This window comes from Pagrus pagrus, assembly GCF_965226575.1.
Source record: "Pagrus pagrus genome assembly, chromosome: 3".
Classification (NCBI taxonomy): Eukaryota; Metazoa; Chordata; class Actinopteri; order Spariformes; family Sparidae; genus Pagrus; species Pagrus pagrus.
In genome coordinates, this window is record NC_140187.1 from 27,578,923 (window position 1) to 27,601,748 (window position 22,826).

General features: G+C 43.1%; 1 protein-coding gene across 2 annotated transcripts; it reads left to right on the top strand.

Moving 5' to 3' along the window:
- The first annotated feature begins 83 nt into the window (after nt 1-83).
- Nucleotides 84-19,673, top strand: mst1rb (macrophage stimulating 1 receptor b). Of its 2 annotated transcripts, none has more exons than XM_084347982.1 (21): nt 84-230; nt 2,994-4,300; nt 8,634-8,810; nt 8,904-9,026; nt 9,590-9,760; nt 9,864-10,024; nt 11,063-11,198; nt 11,297-11,433; nt 11,792-11,971; nt 12,125-12,224; nt 12,362-12,580; nt 12,676-12,822; nt 13,863-14,016; nt 14,190-14,279; nt 14,364-14,579; nt 14,686-14,766; nt 14,897-15,078; nt 15,198-15,307; nt 15,435-15,600; nt 16,680-16,816; nt 18,567-19,673. In XM_084347982.1, the coding sequence occupies exons 2-21, from the start codon at nt 3,095-3,097 to the stop codon at nt 18,796-18,798; spliced, it is 4,125 nt and encodes a 1,374-aa protein (XP_084204108.1). In that variant the 5' UTR covers nt 84-230; nt 2,994-3,094; the 3' UTR covers nt 18,799-19,673. The 2 variants fall into 2 exon arrangements, with proteins under 2 accessions (XP_084204108.1, XP_084204109.1); XM_084347983.1 differs by having other exon boundaries at nt 14,367-14,579.
- The last annotated feature ends 3,153 nt before the right edge of the window (nt 19,674-22,826 follow it).

The window sequence follows — 22,826 nt, forward strand, 5'->3', positions numbered from 1 at the left end:
AGCTGCTGCAGCCACTGAGGCAGAGCACACCGACTCATACTGGGAGCTGAAGTTAAACCCGCTACTAACACACTTCACACGTTGTAGCTGTTTGTGAGGACGGACAGGCTCCAACTTTAAACACAAGTTACTTTTATCGTGTTGTCTGAGGAGGGATCAGTCATCTGAAGTCAGAGGAGGACCAGCCCTCACTGCTTCCCTGAAGAGAGGACAGTAACTAACCTGTGCAGGTAGGCTTTTCATAACACTCACAGCTGCATGTACTGTACATGATGTGTTTGAACAAGGTAGTAAATAAGAAGCCACTGCTTAGTATTTCAGGTTTCACAGTAAACATGCAGCCACTGTAGGTATACAACTGCCACAGAGACATCACACAGGGACATTGTAACTTCATCTTGTTTCTGTGCATCACTTACAGAATTCAAATCAATGACAATAAGGGGGGAGCTGGGGAATTGTCTCGTTTAATGTTTCATTCATAATGTGAGAGTGATGAAATGTGAACATCTGCATTTATAACTGGGTTTATTCTCAGTACAGTGTGTGTAATGGACCACATTACCTGACAGTAACTATTCATAAAACTCACAGAGCCAGTGTTCCTTTGTTTAACCTTTCATATCTGGTGCAGCTGAAGGGATATCAAATGCCATCAAACATGTGGGTCAGGGCCAGAATGCACTGGCACGATTTCACAGGACTTAAGGAAGACTGGGAAGATAAGAAAACATGGAAGCATGAACATGGCAATGGAGATGAAATTAAAAACAAAGGCTTCGACCAAAAAAAAATGAACAGAAATAAAACAGATGAAAGCTAACAGAGGCTAACAATGATGCTGCTTCTGTACACTTTTTACAATTGATTGTCCATTGATTGATTGATTGAATACTTTTGAAGAATAAGCCCAAACAAAGAAATCATTCTTTATCTGAATCCTTTCAAAATAAAGTAAATGCTGAGCTGTTGTTTCTCCAAACTGGTGGGTTCTGGTGGTTCTGTAATGGTTTGGGAGGCATTTCCTGCCACTGAATCGATACATGTGTCCTTGGGGTCCAATGTGTTTTCACCATTGATTGTATGCACAGCAGATTGCCTCTTCAGATCCCTGTGGATATCTGTGCAGTAATTCATTATTGTGAGGTGCTCTCTTTCACTCTAATTAACTACCACCAGAGTGCCCGTGAGCCAGGCACTGATCCAATAAAGCTGTTGCATTCAGTCTGCATCCCTCTATCTGTAGCCTTGCAGGTCATTGTTGTTAGTAAATGATAGTAAGGAAACATTGTCTTCTATATAAGATCGAATAACTTAACAGTGACTATAAATCAGAATCATATATAATCTGGTTGATATGTTGTAATAACAGGACAGAGGAGGCTGGTATCCTCTTTACTTGAATGCACTGATGCAGTCTGTAAATAGCACTATAGTACAATGAATGGAAACTCAATTTCAACCATTTGCTTTATTAACCATGAACATGAAGAAAGTCAATCAGTGCCATTACTATGTATACCCATGTCCTCTCACCTTAACCTCGGCCTCACATGAAGGTGCAAATGTTAAAATGTAACACGAAGTTAGTGCGCTTCTATGAATTATTGATGTAAAGACACCAGACTCTTGACTCCAAACTTTTTTCCACATGACTGCTTACAGTGAGAATAAGTGCCGGTTTCTTGAAATAATTTGGGTCAAAATAAAGTTTCTCTGCTGCGAAATAATTTCATCAGTGTTGATGAAATTCTTTGGCACGAGCAGGCGAGTCGTTTCTTTTTCACCTGGGACTTAAAAAGGCACATGTCCCTATATGACCATCCGTCCGTGCACATCTTTCCCCCTGAAAGGCACGTAGTGGTTGTGACAGGAATCCAAAGTAGAGAGGCCGGGGTTCTTGAATACAGCCTTACCGTGATGTGTCTGGTTAATGATCCACCCGACAACGTCTGTTCAGGTTGAGGACCCGGCTAGCAGTTTGAAACATGGTTCCATTTGGTGGGCTGGTTGTTCAGAGACTGATGAAGATGTGCCATGGAAAAATGCTGAGTTTTATATGATACATTTACTGCAGTATAGTTGAACTGAGGCCATAAGCTTGGTTTGTCACAGAGTGTAACTCTGAAAACAAACATGACTCATAAGGGAAGTAAAATAGACAAGACTTTGGGTTAACCAGAATAAACATGACCAGGCAGATATGAATGACTTGTGCAGGAAGTCACAAAAAATAGTTTTATCCACTGTCTGCTGTACTGAGCGACACTAGCACAGTCCTCTGTTTGATTGTGTAAACACTTCTCAGTGGGAGTCAGAAGGAGCTTTTATCTTTATGACTGCATGTACATTTATCATCATCTGGCCAAACCAAGACGATGATTTTTGTCACCGCAAGTTAAGTACGGAACATAACTAAGCAGACTGAAATGATGTATACTCCCAGATAGCACCTTATCCGTAAAACAACATATCTTCTGTGATAACTTTGGGTTTGGACTATTTCTTTACTGGGAGCACTGATTTCCTGCAGCCTTCACTGGGAGCCCCATGGTAAATACAGGACTGAAGGAAGTCAGAGCTCTTAGCAGTTTCAGATGTGCTGATAGGCAATGTCTACCAAATTAACCTATGACGATGTCCACAGTGAAACATTGTGATGGATGATGACGTTGTTGGCTGGGAGACGTGGGGCTTATTATGGTCCTTAACTTGAAGTACTGTGTCCCCTCATAGTTGCCACAGTGCTGATCCCCACTGTCGCTCTGACCTACTGATCACACCTTTCCTGCCGACCAACATCCATCCCCGTGTCGACTTTTAAAAGGGTCTTCGTTTTTGCACCACATGTCCATAACTTAGCTTTGTTTCCCCCATTTTCCACTATTTATGCTAAGCTAAGCTAACTGTCTCCTGGTTTTGTACTTATCTAGCTCTTGTCAAGAGGGCAGATGTTTTCTTGCTTTAAAGACTCTGTCATCTGTTTCTTTCAGGTATCAGCGGCTGGTGTTAAGGATGCTTTGGCCCCGACATCAGACCTGGAGGTAGCCCCACATCGTCTGTGCTGTTGCCCCCCGTGCACCCCGGAGTGGAGATGGTCCACTGGATCACACATTGGGGGACAAGTGTCTGGCTCCAGACTCTGCTGGCCGTTGCCTTGGGCAACTGTTCCTCTCTTGCCCCCAGCCCTGCCAACTTCTCTGTTGTTTATACCATGCCCTTCTTCCAGGCCCGGGGCCCCATCCAGAACATAGTCAACAACTCTTTTTACCAGGAGGTGTATGTTGCCTCTCAGAATGTGATCGAAGCTGTCAACAGAAGCTTGGAGAAGGTGTGGGAGCTCCAAACAGGACCGGTGGGAAGCCCAGAGTGTCAGATATGTGATTTGTGCGACGTTGACAAGGATCCCAACTTCCTGGAGGACACCGACAATCAGGTCTTGCTGCTGGATACTCTCTTTATGTATTTATACTCTTGTGGAAGTTCTCAGTATGGTGTGTGCTATTCCCATCAACTAAACCAAGATGGAGAGCCGCCTTCTCTTTCAAAGTGTTTGTTTAGAGAGGATTCGAACTCTGCTGCCTACTGTCCTGACTGTGTGGCGAGCCCTCTGGGTACCAAAGTAACCATGGTCGAAGAGGGTCAGACAGTCTACTTCTTTGTTGCCAACACTGTCAATGACAGTGTGACCCAGCGTTACGGAAGGAAGTCAATATCAGTGCGTCGACCTCTGGCCACAGAAGATGGTTTCTACAGTGATGTGCGGGGCCTGACTGTCCTCCCGGGCTTGCGGAGTACATATCATATCGAATACGTCTACAGCTTTTTCACTCAGGAGTTTGTCTACTTTCTCTCAGTTCAGAGAGAGAGCCCAGATTCAGACTCATCGCCATTTCAGACTCGCTTGGGTCGACTCCCACGGAACGAATGGGAAATGAAGCGGTATCGTGAGGTGATCCTGGAGTGTCGCTTTGAACCGAAACGCCGGAGGAGGAACGTAGCCAGTGAACCCTACAAGGATGTGGTGTACAACGTGGTCCAGGCAGCCCATTTTGGTAAGGCTGGCAGGGAGCTGGCAGAGGAGTTAGGGGCGGAGGAGGAGGATGACATTCTCTACGGGGTTTTTGCGGTTACTGACGACAACGGGGTCACAGAGCACGACTCGGCCCTGTGCGCCTTCCCCATGGACAATGTGAACATGGCAATCGTAGATGGGGTGGATGACTGCTGCGAGTCCGGCCCAGAGCAGCTCTCCAGAGGGCTCTGCCATTTCCAGCCCTGTGAGAGCTGTCCGCATGAGGTGAGCCTGACAGTCCAGGTGATTAATATGACCTCAGGTCTACCTTTATTACTTAGAAAGAATCCCTGTTGGATTTTCTTCAGGATGCTGGTTGAAAGGCAAATTCAGTTGTCAGAGTTGTGATTGATTTTCCTAAGAATGAATGAATGACATGTATTCAGACATGTGAAAACAAAACAAAAAGTTAAATTAGTTCAACAAATGAGCATAATAAAAAGAAAAGCATGTTACAAAGTGTATTCCATTAACAAGCATTGACATGCCCGAAAAGGAGTAGGAAGAAGTGCACACTTATTTAATCCTAGCCCTTCTCCTACTGAGAGGGAAAGTATTTGGAGTCTACAGGATAAAATGATCCACTCCCTTAAAATAAAAACATCTAGGTATGTTTCTGAAGTGCACACATTGTCATGGATACTTATTTGCTGACTCAGGGTGCAGGTATCTTGATAGAGCCTGTTTACCATGTTAATATGTGGGCATGGAGCTATAAACTATGCCTCGTGTCTGTTCTCTTACCATTTGTGTAAATATTGAAAGTATAGTAAACAAAGCCAGGCCACTGAGACCCTGTTGTGGCTGAATGAACTCATTCGGAACTTAAGTTTGTTTGTACACGAACAGTGGAAGACAATATCCAAACAGGTTAATTAAATAAGTATTTATAGGAATTCCTTCCAGAGAAATATCAGTTTATGCAATCATGGACACCCCTCAACAAAGCAACAGTCTCCCCACAGTACCGGCAGGAGCAGCGTCACTGCGCAGTTGTACGATGGCAAAGCCAAACATGACGAATGAAATGAGAAACAGACTGACTGTAAAACGGTTTGATCATAGCACAGAATCAGCTCCAGCTGCATTATAGTCTGACTCACTGTTTTCCATGATGGATCTGTCAGCCAATTATTGTGTAAGATTAAAGGTGAAAATGAAAGTGAAGTTTTGTTTTTATCGGAAATGTGAATTAAACTTACCCTTGAGAGCTTATTCATACTGCACATGACGACTGTGCTCCGGTTTTTTAATTGAGCATGAACACATGAGAGTGGCATCAATCTTTTCATCTAATGTTTGGCAAGAAAGTGAATAAGGCTATTTCCCCAAAGGTCAAACTTTTACTGGATTTTTGTTTTTTCCTTTATCATTACTATGGGTCATACATACTGCACCATGGTGACAAATGAAACAGATATAGGTATACATCTTCCAATAGACCATTAAAGCTCAGACAGACATCGGGCCGTATTTCAAGGTAAAACAACATTTATGATAAGAGCTTCCTATATACAACAATTAATGATAGCATTCAACCACTTCCTGGCTAATGTTACTGTTTGATGCGATAGGAAAAGTGTAAATAAACTCTATCAACACACATCTCAACACATGAATGCTAACGTTAGCTAATGGGTTATCAAATGTTATTTTCCTTTTGAATATGGCTCGCCTCCAGATTTTCACTTTCCATCACCTTTCAAGTCGCTGACCAGTCGAGAAGTGCTGAAATGATAATAAATTGACGTAATCCCAGCATTTGAGCTTCCCTGAGCATGGCAGAGGAAAATGGCTGCCATGTGAGGTCTATTATGCCCATGAAAGGGAAATTTTGTGCATTTCCTTGAAGTACCATTCAGGTAATTTGCATCCCAGCCGACAAAGAGAATGCAACTACAACTTGCGTCAGCTATCAGTCAGCACTTGCTGTTAAATCCAAGAAAACAAGGATACAAATTGCTCTTTGGATTGGAAAATAAATATGGAAAAGGCGGCTTACACACTTATTAGGGACCAGTGGAATGAAAATTGGAAGGAGGCCAGCTGGCAGTGAGTGCAGTGGCATTAAGACTTGTTTTCTGTATCAGAGTTAATATATCAGGTCAGACAGGAAGACGGAAGAAAAGAAAAACCTCAGAATTTATCTCCTGTCAGTCAAAAACATTTTCCTCATTCCTTCCTATTATATTAGTCTGTGTATAACTGGCACTGGTGTTGTGAGTGTATTCAGTATCCTTTTAAGGCCGTAGTGTGCATTTGGATATATATTTTTAAAGGTCTTATGATAGCTTTGTGTTTTTTGTGTCGACTCTCTTGGGAAAACTGCTTTTTACCAGCAGATCCCATGCATATTATCATATTACATATTTTTAATGTTATTATATTCAGTGTTGGCTGCTGGGGAGAGGAGGGTTGTGGTCCGACTTCCTCATCCCTATTTAGTAAAAGTCAATTCTAGCCAGTCTGAGAGTTCAGTAAAATTCCCAGAACTGAGTTGCTTTCTTTGCAGCCATGATTTCATAGTTTGGATGTTGACTCTTTGAACTTGTAGCAGGAGAACAAATGTTGGTTCTCAGAAACAACCCCGTGAGGTGAAAGCTGGCTTTGATTTCAGCTGTTAAAAGTTGGACCTTATATGAAGTTTGAATGCTCTCTTTTGGATGTTCTTTCGGCTATTTGTCTTCGGAGAAGCACTTTCTACTTGGAGCAGTGAATGTTTCTCCTCCGGCTCCTTCTGTTTTGTTGCTTTTGGCTGCTGGTCTGAATGTTGAGTAACCAGCCGGGGGATTGTCCAACAATCTGAAATCCTGGTTCTTCCATTTCTCAGTGGATCAAAACACCTGCCAATTTCATCTCTTACTCATAAATACTATGCTTTTCTGAACATCATTGAATTATTTACGCATTAGGAAAGTACAAAAAAAAATTCAGTATGAGTTTGCAAATCTGTTGATCACAGGATGTTTATGGCTTATGTGCTCATATAAATATTTAGCACAGGATATGATAAATACATCAGATTTTGAATAGTGTTCTCGTTCACACATTTTCTCAATATCATTTTAGAGTTGGTCCTTGGAGATATCTCAACCTTTTAACCTTCATTAATTTCATTGGCTAGTTACGTACAAGCCTCCGAAATAATGTTGTTTTTTAAGATAAAAGGTCAGTGGAATTTGAGTTTTAGAGTTCAGGAAACAAAATTATAACCAAGATTTTGTGCACATCTGGAGTATGGAGGTTCATGACTTCAGTCAACATCAATGCTGCAGTGTATTTTTCCTTAAGCCCTTGGCCCTTGAGACAGGACAGTGGAGCCGAATAACATCTTCCAATATTTTTTTGCATTCATTTGATTGAATTCCCAGTTTCCTGTTTCCACTTTTATATGCCAAGAAAACAATTACAAAGTGTAATTTCTTTGTTTTCATATCTTGGCATCAGAGATATTAGTCAGTGTTTACAGGAAGACTCCTTTAATCAAACAGTGATCCGACCGGCTCAGTGTCTATAGCTACAAGGCAATCCTTCTGTCAGTAATGCTGCACATAATCATTTGTCACGGCCTCTTCAATTATGTAATGATCGTATTATCATGACCGTTTCACCTTGTGCCTCTGGTGTTCCAGGAACTGTGTTTGTCCTTATTACCTTGATGACCAGAGCAGCTCATACCACGTCCTTACAAGCAAACAGCTGGTAATACATCTGTGCATTTTAAAAGATGGAAGATTTTATTTAAGACATTTATACATGGATGATGGTTCATCAGTTTTAAAAGGGCATTTTTACATGAATATAAGCAGCAGATGGCGTTTGCTTAGTTGTCATGAATGTGGATATGTTATGATGCCATCCACAGCACTCAGGACACGTCTGTCTTTACTTGTAAGTTCAGGATGTGAGTTCATTCTTGACCTTAAGGATGGCAGTTTAACAGAACAGTTTTAATTCAGGGTCTAATTATGGGCTCTGTCCTACAGATCCATTTCCATGATAACTGAGCAAATTTAATCCACAAATTTAACACAAGTGTGTTACCATTGAAAGTGGTACGTTTGAGCAAGAAGGGAGGACCCAAACGCAGGACACTCAGGAGCTAGGCAAAGGAAGAACAAAGACCGAGCGCGCTTAGAATAAAGCTGTAAACCGTAGTCCAATAAATACAAAATACAAAGTCCAAGCACAAAAAGCTGGCAACAGAAACAGAGGGAGCAACACATGTAAGAGAAAAACACAACCTTAAATAGACTAATAAACTAATCCAACACAGGTGAGCAGGAAAAACAGGCGGGAAAGGGAGGAAGTGAAAAGCAAAACATGATACATGAGGAGAGAACTTACAAAATAAAACAAGACATCACTAAACCAAAAACTCAAACCATGAAGAATGTCTGACTCGTGGGATCCAAACATTTTCAACAAGTCCAGAGCATCTACAAGTCAAAATGAAAAAATATTAAAAAAGATGGATCATGTTGAGTGTATTTTCTGCCTCACCTTCTCCCTCATCGTCTCATCTTCCTGTCCTCTGCTGCTGTGGCCTTGGTACTAGAGCATGGAGAACAACGCCACATGCAGAGACCATCCTACCATGGTGTCAAAGCCCTACTACAGAGTGGACCTCTTCAACAGGCAGATGACGGACGTCCTCCTCACGTCCTTGCTGGTCACAACCATAGAGAACAAGACTGTTGCACACATCGGCACCTCTACTGGACGCCTGCTGCAGGTACACAACATGATGTATCAAATACCTGTGTGACTTGACTTGACCGTCGTATGATCCACTACTAATAATCATATGTTGTGTGTGTGTTGGCAGCTTGTATTGACACGATCCAGCCCCATTATCTTTGCCAATTACTCTTTGGTAGAGAACCAGAGGGTCTCATCCATTGCTGCTGTTTACTCATCAGAGTATCTTCTCTTTGTGGTTGGAGACAAGGTACAGTAGCAATCCATGTCTTTAAATGTGTGAAACAGTTTTTCTGGGCAGTTTTTATGTACACGTACACTGGTTTAGTGGATATTAACGTCATCTAATGGCAGGAGGCTCTTAGGGTCGGCTTTCCTCCCAGAGTACTGTGGCAGGCAGGTCAGATTACATTACAATTACAAATGAGGTGGGAGTGTGATTGATTGGCCTATGAAGCTCTGGAGACCTCCCCTGAGTGTTATCCTGCCTTCAGCCCAGTGCATGCTGGGACGTGATGACTCTAAGAACTAATAAGTGGCAGAAGGAAATCGATAAACTTGATATGGCTCTGTAGTTTGGGGCAGGGTGGATATTGGAGTCTGACACTGGATCAGTAATCACATCGGTCTTCTGGTGTTTGAGACAATCAGCAACTTCAGCATTTTTTCACATGTCTGGTTATGCTAGATAACAGTTAATGCCATTTCCTCCCAGAAAATGACACATCTTTTCTTAAAAATCATGCAAATAAACTGTAATGATGAAATATCATGCAGCATCCTTCTCCTAAAATGGTTAGCTCTCTGTTGCAGATGATCCAGGTGCCCCAGAGAGGGCCGGGCTGCCAACACTTCCTGACCTGCGCCAGTTGTCTGACAGCCCCAAAGTTCATGGGCTGTGGCTGGTGCTCTGGAGTGTGCACCTGGGAGAGCGAGTGTGAGAGTCGATGGAGGAACGAGTCCTGCCCACCAGGGATCACTGGGGTGAGGTTTGTTCTGTAAGCCCAGAAGCATCTCTCTGTGCAACTAACAATTACATTTCATTTCAAGGTGGTACTATACAGTATATTCTGCTTTATTGACGCAGTTCTTTCCACGGACTGCTCCCCCTGATGGTCAAACAGAGCTAACGGTGTGTGGATGGGAGTTCCAGTCCCCCATAAGGCCCGCCATCAGCTCCAGAACCCACCAGGTCCGACTGGGACAGACCGCCTGCACTGTGATTCCAGCCAAGAGCAACAACACACAGTGAGTAACCACGCAGATCTTAATCTGGCTCTGAGTACAATCTGTTAGTACTATTGCCAATTTGGTTTTATTTTCAAGGGGCAAGGAACTCCCAGGGGTGGATTTCAAATATAAAGCTTGTAAATTCTTACATGAAAACAAACAAACATATCTTTGCTGCAATGTGATCTGGTCTATTGAGGCTACAGTTTGTGGAGAAATTGATATCTGAAACTCTACTACAATGTCTGACTGTATAGACAAGGGGTCTACAACATTTTTCAGTCCAAAAGCGAAGCTGATAGTAAGACGGACAGAATATTGTATAAAATTATGTTGCATATTAAACTGGGCCTACAATAACATGTAGAACGGCCTATAATAGTGCCATGTATGACCAGGTTAGCAGCATTTGTAGCATGGCTAATGTTAAGCGTGTTCACCTCCTCAGTTTCACTGGCAGTCTCTGAGGTGGAGAGTTTGTCAGAGTCAGCATAAGTATTTTCAGTCATAAACTTTAGAAAAAAAGAAAAACCTTTACAATATTATCAAATGTAATTTGCAGCAGCTTGTGACACAATGTAGCCAGTTTACATTCACCAAATACAGCTACGTAGCCAATATGTAGGCTGCAGTTAAAAAAGACAAGAGTCTACAGTCATGCTAACGGTTTTGCGAGGCTATCGTTAGCGTGTTAACATTCTCACAATGACAATGCTGAAACTGACACATGCTGATGCTTACCAGGTTATTTTTTACTATGTGTACCATCTTAGTTTAGCGTGTTAGCATGCTGTCAATAGCTAATTAGCACTTGACACAATACAGCTGAGGCTAATGAGAATGTCATTACAGTTTTGGGGAGTTTTGGGTCAGTTAGCTTAGTTTGTTGATACATTTAAGGTTTGAGAAGATATTTTGTGATAAGGGATTCAACAACAAACTAATTCTATAAAGACAATGTCGTTTTTGATTTATGCTAACTTGAAAGCTGTATGTTAACAGTCATTGTCATTGGCGTTGCTGCAGTAACTAATGTTTTATTGTGCTGCTCTTCAGCCTGGTGTGCAAGATTCGCTCTGGGGCAACTGAACTGTCCAAACCTGTCAACATTACAGTGGAGGTACATGAGGGCAAGGTGGAGGGACGCTACTCCATTGATGGGAAGGCAGAAATGCCAGGATTCACGTTCGTGGTAACCTTTGCTATTATCAAGCTGTACATATTTTATACACTATGTGATTTCTGGAGACTGTTTATCTAACCTAATACTATGACAAACTGTCACTCCAGATCCCCAACATCACTGAAATCCAGCCAAACTACGGGCCTCGTGTTGGGGGCACACTCATCACAGTGACTGGACCCTATTTAGATGCTGGGAAGACCAGGAGGGTCACTCTCAATGACGTGCCCTGTCCCATAAAGAGGTGTGGAAATATGTGAAGCTTTCATCACCAGCCTCTGTTTTACACTGTTTCCCTGACAGCGTTGTGTAGATGCCCTACTTTGTAGCGGTTAAGATGATGAGATGCTGCTCGGAGCATTTTTATTGCCATGACGTATCAAGCAAACACGTTCCAACTTGTTTGTAGATAAGTGAGGTTTGAGAAACCACAGGCTGACACACACAAAGGTTTTGGCATCCAGAGAGTGACTCGGAGCTAAACTTTTTTGCCCTGTTAAGGCTACTGAACATTAAAAGATTTTTAAAACCGAAAGCTTTTTGATTTACGACGTTTATCTGTCCATCTAGCATGTAATTAACATACTTCTGTCTTTTTACAGAGTCACAAAGCCTAAAGGCAATGTGTCCTCCATCATCTGTCTGTCCCAACACATCTCCGAGGTGAGGGACGTCCCTCTGAGTGTGTTCATCGACAAGTCTCCTGTCCTCACCACGAAGGTGTTTTACTACAAAGAAAACCCAAAGATCACAGCTGTTCTGCCTGGCTGTAGCTTTGACAGGTAGGCCAGTGAGACCTCAACACAAACAGCTGCTAAATCATCCTATTGGATCAAGACATAGAAAAAAAAAAATTCAGTCATAACAGGAAATAGTCTTACTTTCTCTAACATCATGGAAAGGTAACCATCCCTCACTTTTCGTCTGAATTGCAGGGGGTCAAAAGTTGTGGTTGAGGGGGAGAACCTGGATTCTGTTTACCGCACCATCATCCGCTTCAAACCCAATGAGAGCCACTTGAAACCTGTGACAAGGGTACAGTGTTCGTCATAATGCACAGGAGATACATTCAAATGCATTATTTTTAAAATTACTCGACTTCCCTCGGAGGTCATATACATTTTACTGTCTAGTGCTCAGCGTTAAAGTCTGATCACACTGCTTTGTTTCAGGAGTGCATAGGCAAGTCCTTGCCCAACAGGATGGAGTGTATCACTCCTGTGTTTCCCAGAGATGAGACCGAGGAAGGAGAGCTGTCTTTCGACATGGACGGAGCGTTGGGACTTTGGGACAAAGAGTTCTCCTACCATCCTTACGGCGAGCCCATACCTTTTGAAACAGATGGACACGTGCTGAATTTGTACCCTGGGTTTGACGAAGTGTCTTTACATGTAAGAGATAGCTCTGAGGGGATCTGCTTTTGAATTAATAACAATTTCTTAATTTTCCAAATCCTGACATATCGACATGACCTCTCTGTGCACAGCATCAGAAGCTGAACCTGGTGAGCTCCTGTATGACCATCATTATGACGGTGGCGGGTGTTAACTGCGATGCTAAAGTCCTGGATAATGAGATCACCTGCAGGATCCCCAAAAACATGACCATCCCCAGTGAGGGACTGCCGGTGAAGGTTAGTCAGGCTGGAGGTTTGAATGATCATTAACTGACTGACTTACCAGGATCCAGCATGCAACACAGGGCCACAGGTCATGTATGTGCCATCACCAAACACTCTTGTGCATTGTGCAAGAACACTGTCCAGCTGTCGTTGGATGGGATAGGCGAATAATGCAAAAAGCAAAAGCTGAATATACAATATGTCCCTACCCCAACCCACCTGATTCAAATGATCAGCTCGTCATCAAGCTCTGCTGCACCCTGATAATTACCTATTCATTTCAATCTGACGTGTTGGGGCAGGGAAACATCTAAAACATGGAGGGAACACTAAGCTAAAAACGTCAGTGTGTAAAATCATTTTGTTTTTATTACCTTGACAGAGGGAGCAGGTCCTCCTTCACAGAGTTCGCCTTATTGCACTGCTGTGTTTCTGTAGTATCCCAGAACAGACAAACCGAACGTTGACTTTAGACAGTTAGGGTGCATTCCCAATCACATGCTTTTTCTTTTTGCTTTTAGTACATACTGCAGTTGTGTGTACATGTGTCATCGGCCAGCGAAACAGCCAGAAAAGCATGCTGGCTTGCGTACTGGTATTTTTGGCATACTGCTTTTCATAGTTAGTTTTAGGACATACTAAATCTTTTTCTGGCATACTAAATGCAGGGTTGCTTCTAGGATTTTGGGGTTTTTATCGGCCGTTGTAGAGGTGGGTGGAACGAGTTGTGTTCATTTGGTAGCAATCTACACACACACTGCTAGATGTCACTAAATCCTCCCTCTGGATCTTTAAGGTTTGTCAGGAACTAGTTACCTTTCGAATGAATCATGAGCAAACCATCAACAATGCTGACAGAGTAAAGCAATCATGATTTTCAGGATGTGTGTTTGAAGAAGTCATCTAACAAAGAATCATTTAACTTAAATTTAAATGGTACAGTTGAGGCACTGAAGTTCAGTTATTAATGTATATTTTCTCTTTGGGACTGCTACAAGAAAATAATGCAGTAATAATGGTATTCACTATGTGTCTGTTGGACTGTTCGTTAGATCTCCATCAACGGGCAGGTCCACAACGTTGGCACGGTGGCGAGGGTCAGCAACCACTACATGGTGGGCATTGTTCTGGGGATCCTGGCTGCTCTGGTGGCGGGAGCTGTGCTGGCCTTCGTCGTCATGAAACACTTGCGGAAGAAGAAGAAAGGTGGGCTCCTCTCTGTTAGGTGGACCTTGGTCAGACCTGTTTATACAACTGCTACTGCTACCGGGAATTTGGGATGAAGTCTTTCAACTGGAACATCCCTGTTGTTGCGTAGGATGTACAGGTGTCCTTCTCCGCGGGTTGATGATTAAAATATGTTGTGAAATGTTTTTCAGCCTCCATGGTGGAGACCCGTTTGACCCACAGTGCTAACCGCTCTGGCACAAATAATGTGGAGCTGTCGCCTGTTGGGGACTACAGGAGAGGTGAAGCAAATATCATACTCGCTCTAATAATTCATAGCTAATTTGCTTCTCATTAGTAAACCCCTCTCTCTGGACCTCTACCAGTAGTATCCCTGAATCCTCCGACCCCGCTGGTTGGGCCGGTGGTGTTCCCCAGCATGGCCTACGCTGCAGGCAGCATAGATCCTACACTCACCCCCCTCATGCCTCCAGAGAAGATCTCCATCTCCAGTTTCAGGCCAGAGCTGCTGGAGGAGGTGAAGGACGTTCTTATTCCCGCTGAGATGCTTCTTGTGCAGCACCACAGGATCATAGGGAAGGGTAAGGAACACCTCTCTCCGATACAAAACACTTGTTATGCAGCCTGTATCATATTTTTAAGGAACAGCAGTAGTCATGTCTCATTCTTTATATGTTTTTCCTGCAGGTCATTTTGGCACCGTCTATCACGGCTACTTCACAGACCACAACAACAGAGAAATCCACTGCGCTGTCAAGTCTTTGAATAGTGAGTAATATCTGCCTCTGTAAAGTCTCCACTTCCTCTTCTGTAGAACAAAAAGCCACATGATTTAGGATGTGTTCAATTCCTCAAAATTGTGATTTCAGTGTCTTTCTTCCTTTTTGTGTGCCATCAGGAATAACAGATGTGGAGGAGGTGGAGCAGTTTCTGAAGGAGGGGATCATCATGAAGGGTTTCCACCACTGTAACGTGCTGTCTCTTCTGGGCATCCTCCTGCCGCAGGAAGGGCTCCCTCTAGTGGTGCTGCCGTACATGAAACACGGGGACCTGCGGCACTTCATTCGCTGCGAGAAGAGGGTGTGACGGCGTCATTAGAACACAATTAACCATCTGATTGACGCACAACTGTCTGTTTAGTACCTAGCAAACTATGTAACACTGTTTTTTTTTGTTATGTGTATTTTGTATTTGTTCAGAACCCCACCGTGAAGGATTTGATCGGCTTCGGGCTGCAGGTTGCCAAGGGGATGGAGTATTTGGCTCAGAAGAAGTTTGTGCACAGAGATCTCGCAGCACGCAACTGCATGTGAGTCACCGAGATGTGCAGGGCCATCAGCAAATTTGTTTCATGCTACAAATTGAGGATGTTACATCACAGTGCTCAGTTACGATGATTTGCAACACAAACATCACCTTCCCTTTTCTGTCTGTAGGCTGGATGAGTCGTATACAGTGAAGGTGGCAGACTTTGGCATGGCCAGAGATGTTTTTGATAAGGAGTATTACAGTGTTCAGGACCACAGGAAGGCGAAGCTGCCTGTCAAGTGGATGGCCATTGAGAGCCTGCAGACACAGAAATTCACCTCCAAGTCGGATGTGGTGAGCAAATGAAGATCTGCTGTAGTGTGATGGCGGTCGCTGAAGTAGTTGTCAGGATTTTGGTTCTCAGGGTGTGCAAGTGTTGTAGGTGCTATAGTGAAAAACAGCATTATCTGACAGAACTTTGTTTGAGGTGTCGCAGTATAAGCTGCTTTTTCACATCAATTCTTACCATATTAATTTATGAAAATAATCAATACACTGTTAGATGCTGTCCTCTGCATCACTGGTTCTGAACCTATTTCCTTAAGGGACCTCTATTTTATCATTGAGTAGACTTGACTCATATCCCCTGAACAAGTGACAGACTTTATGGAACAATTAACTCTACAATTAACTCAAATAGTTAACATTATAACTGCAGGAAGTTTATGGAAATGAGCAATTTGGATGAATTCTGAGGTGATTATTTCCTGTGATTATTGCTTCAGTGAGATATTTTTGGAACTTTTTTCTACAACTCTCTGTCTGTATTATGTATTTAACAATATTTAACAATCACACATGATGAATAGATTCGTTTTTGACAAGTGCAGTGTTTTCTTTTCACTGATGTTTGGCAGCTGTTCTATTAGCTCTTTGTTTTAACTGGATACTTTTCAAATGCTGGAGGAGTCAGTTTATAAGAAAGTGAGGGCTCTGTGAATAAAGCCCATGTTCAGATCTTCACTGCGCCTTATACCTTTTTTGGGAACCAGTGCTCAACCTCAGTGACTGACCCGACAGATTTACCTTGCACTAAATCACTACATGATGAACAGGATAGAAAAGCAGAGAAAAAACATTCTTTTATAGCATAATTTTACCTCGTTATGCCCTTTGGTTGAAATGGTCCCGTACAGTGTACATACTGTATGTAAAGATGGAGACGTGGCTTTAGCTAAAGGGGTCACAAACCAAAAAGTTTTGGGAACACTGGTCTACATAGCATTTTGTCCAGTTTCAGGGAGACAAAAATCAACAAAAATGTAGCACCTTTAAAGTTGTAAATAGTTGTTTAAATTTTTTCCACGTGTAAAACACAATGCTGATTTGTTGTTGACTGGTCCTTGCTTTAACTCGTGCCTCTCCTGGTGCAGTGGTCCTTTGGTGTGCTGATGTGGGAGATGCTGACCAGAGGAGCGAGCCCCTACCCAGAGGTGGACCCTTATGATGTAACACATTATCTACTGAAGGGCAGGAGGCTTCCCCAGCCTCAGTACTGTCCTGACCCTTTGTAAGTAGCAGGAGAGTAATAGCATTATGTTGTTTGTAACTGTTGCTTAATTTCTGTACATCCATTGTAAAACATCACAGAACCAAAGGCTGCTCTACTACGAATACTAAAACAGCAGTGATACCAACACAGATTTATAGTTACAGGACGGTGACACAAGGTCTGAGGACAAAGTCCAAGTAGTCAGAACAAGATGTTTGAATGGTCACTCAGTCGTGCAAAACCTGTAACTTGTCCACTATTTGCTATTCCAACATGGTTAAGCAATGCACTGTGGGAGTTAATGTGTACGTCCACACACACAAACACACGCAAAACCAAACACACACACACACACACACACACACACGTTGGTCTTCAAAAGGAATTAGCCGACAAGTTTTTGCTGTTTTAATGTTAAATCCTTTGGACTGGAAGCTTTCGCCCACTTACAGATTGATGGAGAATAAATCAACCATTCACATCCGGTGTACACTGAGGCCTGGTCATATATCCAACTTGGGAAAAGTGTCACCCAGCGACCCGTGTAGGACACACTGGACATTAGTCCATTGTTGGATAGATGTTTTGGGATTTAATCCTATTTGCCTCTGATGAAAGTTAGATGAGATACAACTCTCATGTGTGTCCACCCAATATGAAACTAGAGGCAACAGATGGAATGGCTACTTTTTTGACTGACTACGTCTGGGCCGGGAACAACTTCCTCGTTGCTTGGCAACTGGTCCTAGCCAAGAAATAATTTGGCACATAACACCCTCATAAAACGGCAAATTGTCAGTTTTACACTTCTGTTTTTGTTTGGATGTGACGAACAAAATGTGTTAATTTGTGAGCTTTAGAGGCGTCAGTAGGTAGATTTTGCAGCCTTTAGCCAGAGCAGGCTACCTGTGTCCCTCATCTGTTTTCATTCTGCTTCCAGCCTGTCTGCTAAGCTAAGCTAACTGCTGGCTCCAGCTACATATTTACAGTACAGACACATCAGTGGTATCAACCCCCTCATCCAAGCAAATACGCATTGCTGGCAGATTGTTGAAATATATCTGGCTGAACATCAGCCAGTTGTAGGACTTTTGGCTGATAACACTGACCACAGAAAAACATTTTTATCACAGCTCACCATTACTTAAAACTAAGTGTTTTTAGGCCTCCAAGTGAACTGATGTGAATACTTTTCTGGCCATTATTCCAACCAAAGTCGGCCCGACACAAGGTTCAATTTGGCTCAACTCTCTATCAGTCCTCTGTGGCCTCTGTTTAATTAAAACAGCACGTTCCTCACTGGAAATTGTCCACTGGAGTCATACATATCAGTATCAGTATATACATGTATACAGTGAGAAGTCCCTTCAAAGTCATCACTACATACAGTGTATTGCATCAGTCTGTACACACACGGATTTGAACTGCAACCTGTCTGGTTGGCGGCAGCATGTAATCAGGAGGTGGTAATTCTGGCTGGTGCAACATAAATAACAGGTGGGTCAGACTTCAGGCACAGTGTCTACATGCCCACACAGTCCTCAGAAGATGTTTAATCAGGCATAATAAGCAAAAACACTTATGTGGGTGGACTGTGGCTGCGTCGGGTCTGAAAGATCCAGTAACCTTCAGACAGAAAACATAACACTATGAACTTCTGCTCATCACTGCTGAAAGGAAACATAAATATTTTGTTAAGTGAGTAAGTATAGATTATTTTGACCAACCTCTCCCTGCTTAGACACACACTCTGTCCATGTGTTTCCAGGTATAGCATTATGCTTCAGTGCTGGGACCCTGATCCAGAGTTGAGGCCCAGTTTTGCCACGTTGGTGTCGGCTGTCTCCACCATCCTGTCCAGCCTGGAGGGAGAACACTACATCAGTCTGAACGTCACTTACGTCAACCTGGACCAGCCGCGGCCGTACCCGGCCCTCACAGAATCCGCTGACGAGTACGACTCCACAGATGTTGAAGACTCTGGCTCGGTCTCCTCCTGATCCGCTCTTCATCCTCTCTCAACAAACTCTATCGGTGCTAACAGCGAGAGCACAACGAACCACTGCCAGGTCAACAGTGTCTCTTACCACAAACAGATACACTGCCTAATGTTCGTGTGCACAAATGTAGCAGTAAGATGCTTTCAGCTGACACGGCATCTCTTTGGGCAGCCATATTGGAGGCTCATCCATAGCTGAGTTAGCTTTCAAACTTGGTCATCTGAAAAGTATTGAATAGACGTTTAGTTTCTGCGTTATTTGTCACCGCTGGCAGATGTCACTGATGATACGTACATCAAATCAGTTTTGCAGTTTTTAAGTCTTTTTGTAAACAAGCTAATTAGACTTAGGCCTGCAGGTTAGCCAGCTAGCTAACGAGCGAGTTTGTTCGAAGTAACTGAAGTGAGGCGTTTCAAACACCAAAGTATTGTGCAACAAAGCTAGGTAACCAAATCTGATTCACTGCTGTTCACACTGTTCCCACACTGCTGTAGGAGTCTCTTACTGGATATGTGTGGGTTTTTTGCCCACTGGTGTTAATGTTGACATGAATGTAAAGTCAGCTCCTCCATGTCTAACAGTGTTGGCTGCAGTATTGAGGGAAAGGAGTCATAAAAAGCAGAGCTACGATTCACACAAGTAAAACCCATGTAATTCAGCGGCACGCTAGCTTTCTTATACTACCTGCAACATAGAGTACTGTAACAGCAGCGGAGCCCATGTGTAAATACGTTTAGGTATGGCATTCCTACATTTGCTTTTAATTCTTTTGCAGTGTATTGATTGTTGTCTGTGTATTTTGGATCATACTTCTGTAAGGCACAATGTTGACCACAATCTGACACCACCCTGTTGCTTGTACTTCTGACACAATGTCTTTGAGATAGTGTAATAAATTAAAATATTTATTTGTTTATAGATTTGTTCTCATGCTGTTGACTTGAGTAAATATGAGAATTTATACACTTTGCCATTTGAAGTTGATTGATGTATTTTCCCTCATGGCTGCTACGTAAGCTGCCTCCACATGTGTGGACACAGGATGTCTGTGACTGCTGAGGGCCGTCCAAACCCAAAGTCCAGTCAGACTTTCTGCAGACTTCCAGAGTCTATGCCTGAGGTGCAGACTTCACCGGACTTCACTGATTTAATTAGCCACAATTAATTGCAATATGGACACCACATTGTAGAAGTTATTATGAACGTCCTGAACAATTACTTTATTAACTTTTTACTTGAATAATGTAGGCCAGAAATAATATTCAACCACATCATGATACAGAAATATGAATACAAATATTTTATTACTGTCGTCTTTAGGCCTGTCTGTCAGTGGCTAATATTAGTCTTACAGATTTGACGTGATGACAGTGAACACATCACAGCACGTCCACCCTCTGGGCGTCTGAAAGTCCAGCGGGTGGACATTTGGATTCAGCCATAAATTGACTGAACTCACACAGTCCATTGCTGCAGTTCTCCACTAGAGGTCAGCATTCTGTTAGAAATCCTCTTCATCGCCTCTGCTCTGCTCCTGGAGATGTTTCCAGCAACATGGATGCATTCTCTGTACGTGCATCATTTCTCTAGTAGCATAGCAACATGAATGACCCAGTCTTTCCCCCTATATCTGAAAACCAACCAATGAGCCCCCTGGATGCCACATAAGATATTGAGATACAACAGACCCACCAGGCATGTCTTCCTCTTTTCCTCCTCTTTCATTTGTTCTGCCCTCAGAAATGTTGGCAGGAGGAGCAAACGACTGCATTTTCAATTAAATGAGTTGAGGAAACAGCCAACATAGACAAACAATCTGTCAATCTCGCAAAGAAGGCAAACAAACGTCTCACTCGTACAGTAGCAACTCCCCGTGCTGCGAACAGTCGTCACACACAACGAGCAGAGCACACTTCCCCCCACAACACAACCCGAGTCAGATAAAACCAGAGGGAAATAAACATCATAAAGTTTTCTCTTTTTTCACGCTGCCAAGAACAAAAGTCAATCCCCGCACGGTGGGGCCTTTGATATAGACAGAGAGGGAGTGAGCCCAGCTTACGTTGTCAAAGTGTGTGTGTGTGTGTGTGTGTGTGTGTGAGGCCACATTTTGCAGGGCAGAACCCACAGGATCCACAGTGGAGAAGATTCAAGACAGCCATGACCCCCGCCCTCTCTCTCCCTCTCTCTATCTCCATGTCTCTCGCTCCCAGTTGTATTATGAGCTATAAAAAGTGCCGAACCTGTGAAGAGTGCTGCTGTCAGCTGTGTGACCATCTCAAGCTTTATTGCTTTTCTCCTGAGCCGGGTTCACCATCAGGTCTCGTACTGTAGGCCCTTCAGTGTGTATCTCAGATTAACATCCATTTTCTGCCTCGCTTCTTCTGTTGCGATGGTTTCAAACAGTGCATGCTGGTTGGTCGTGATGCAGAGAGTGTGTGCGATTTATGTCTTTATACCGTATGTGTTACATGGCAGCCTCATCACAGGGAACATGAATAACCAGTGCTTGAGCGCTGTGTCAAGTTTGGAGGGAGGGAAAGCAATCTGTGAGATTGGCCATCTGAGCAAGACTCTCTGAAAGCGGTAGGCTAATTATTTCCGTTGCTATGTGATGATGGCAGACCCTCACAAATAAGTGCCAGAGCCAAACTGGGAGCTCTTGGATTCTCTTCCAGTAGGATCTAGTGTTAAAGAAGTCCTGTGAAAACCCATATAGAGACAGCGAAGCCAAGACTCTCATCATATGTTACACTGCGCAGCAGCAAAACAGCCAAGATGACCTCAGAGAAAGAGGACTTTTGTCCATCCTCAGCAGAAAAGTACCACCGTGACATCACAAGTAAGTCTATATTAGGATACTGGGGTGACGTTTCAGTTGAACATCACACTGCGGTCCTTCACACTGATCTGTAAACACACCACAAAATGAACCCGAAGAAGTTACACGCTGTTAAATTTTGCAACCTTGCACTTTCAGCCCCGAGCAGCTGTGGTGAATATGGAAACGTATGAGCGCTGCACAGAAATCATTTAGTCTTTGGACCTTAATGTTTCTGTAGTGGCTGTTAGAAGCAGACATGAAGAGCAAAATATTTTTGTACCACGCTCAAACATAATTGACGCATCCAGTTCTACCTGTTACGAGCACTTAGTGCTGTATCTCAAGTTATTACTTACTGTGTGCTGATTTCCAACGACCATACAACACACACCATGAATAGCACTTAATGCAGCAGGTTATTTGAGCGGGGATGTCGCCCCACTTGTGAGCAAAATGACTAAAATGCATCCCCCTTCTCCATCTCCTTACAGCAGAGAGACTGCAGGGGCAGAGGGGTTGTTTAGTTGGATGTGTCTGCCTGACTCCTCGATCCTTTATCTGACTGAGGTTTGTTCAAGGTAGAATCGAAAAACCCCGACCACGGCTCTGAAATATCAGTAACTGTGCTGTGTATTGATAAATCCACGGTGCTGTCTGTGGTGCTCAAGTAGCAGACAGAACTGTAATTGTGCCTTTTTATCTCAGTTCTGTCCTTCTGTCCGTCTCATCTCAGATCTGTAATATTCTCTAAACTAAAGACTAGAAATACTCAATTGTATACTATATCGCAGCCTGACAAGTAGAAGAGCGAGAGGATCATAGAGACACACTGCTGATGTTTTATTCCCATAACATTTCCATGATCATTTAGACGGGTCTGTCCTGCTGAAGATACACCCACAGACCAAGCCACCCTGAATATATTTTAGGTGAGACATGACTTTATGTTATTTGCTACAGATGTTTGGTGGAAGGTGTCCTTGGAAAACTGAACGTATCACAGACTGACTTACTGAGATTAATGTATGTCTCCCAAGTCAACATCATTGTTCCTCTCAGTTGCAGCAGATTTTGTAGTCATTTTGTAGATGTTCACGTTTAATTGCTGCGAATGAGCCCTTAACTGTTGAAGCATCTTTCATACATGTGATGCAGCTCACGTACAATCTTATGAATAACATTTAAACAAAAATGAAAAGGCAAT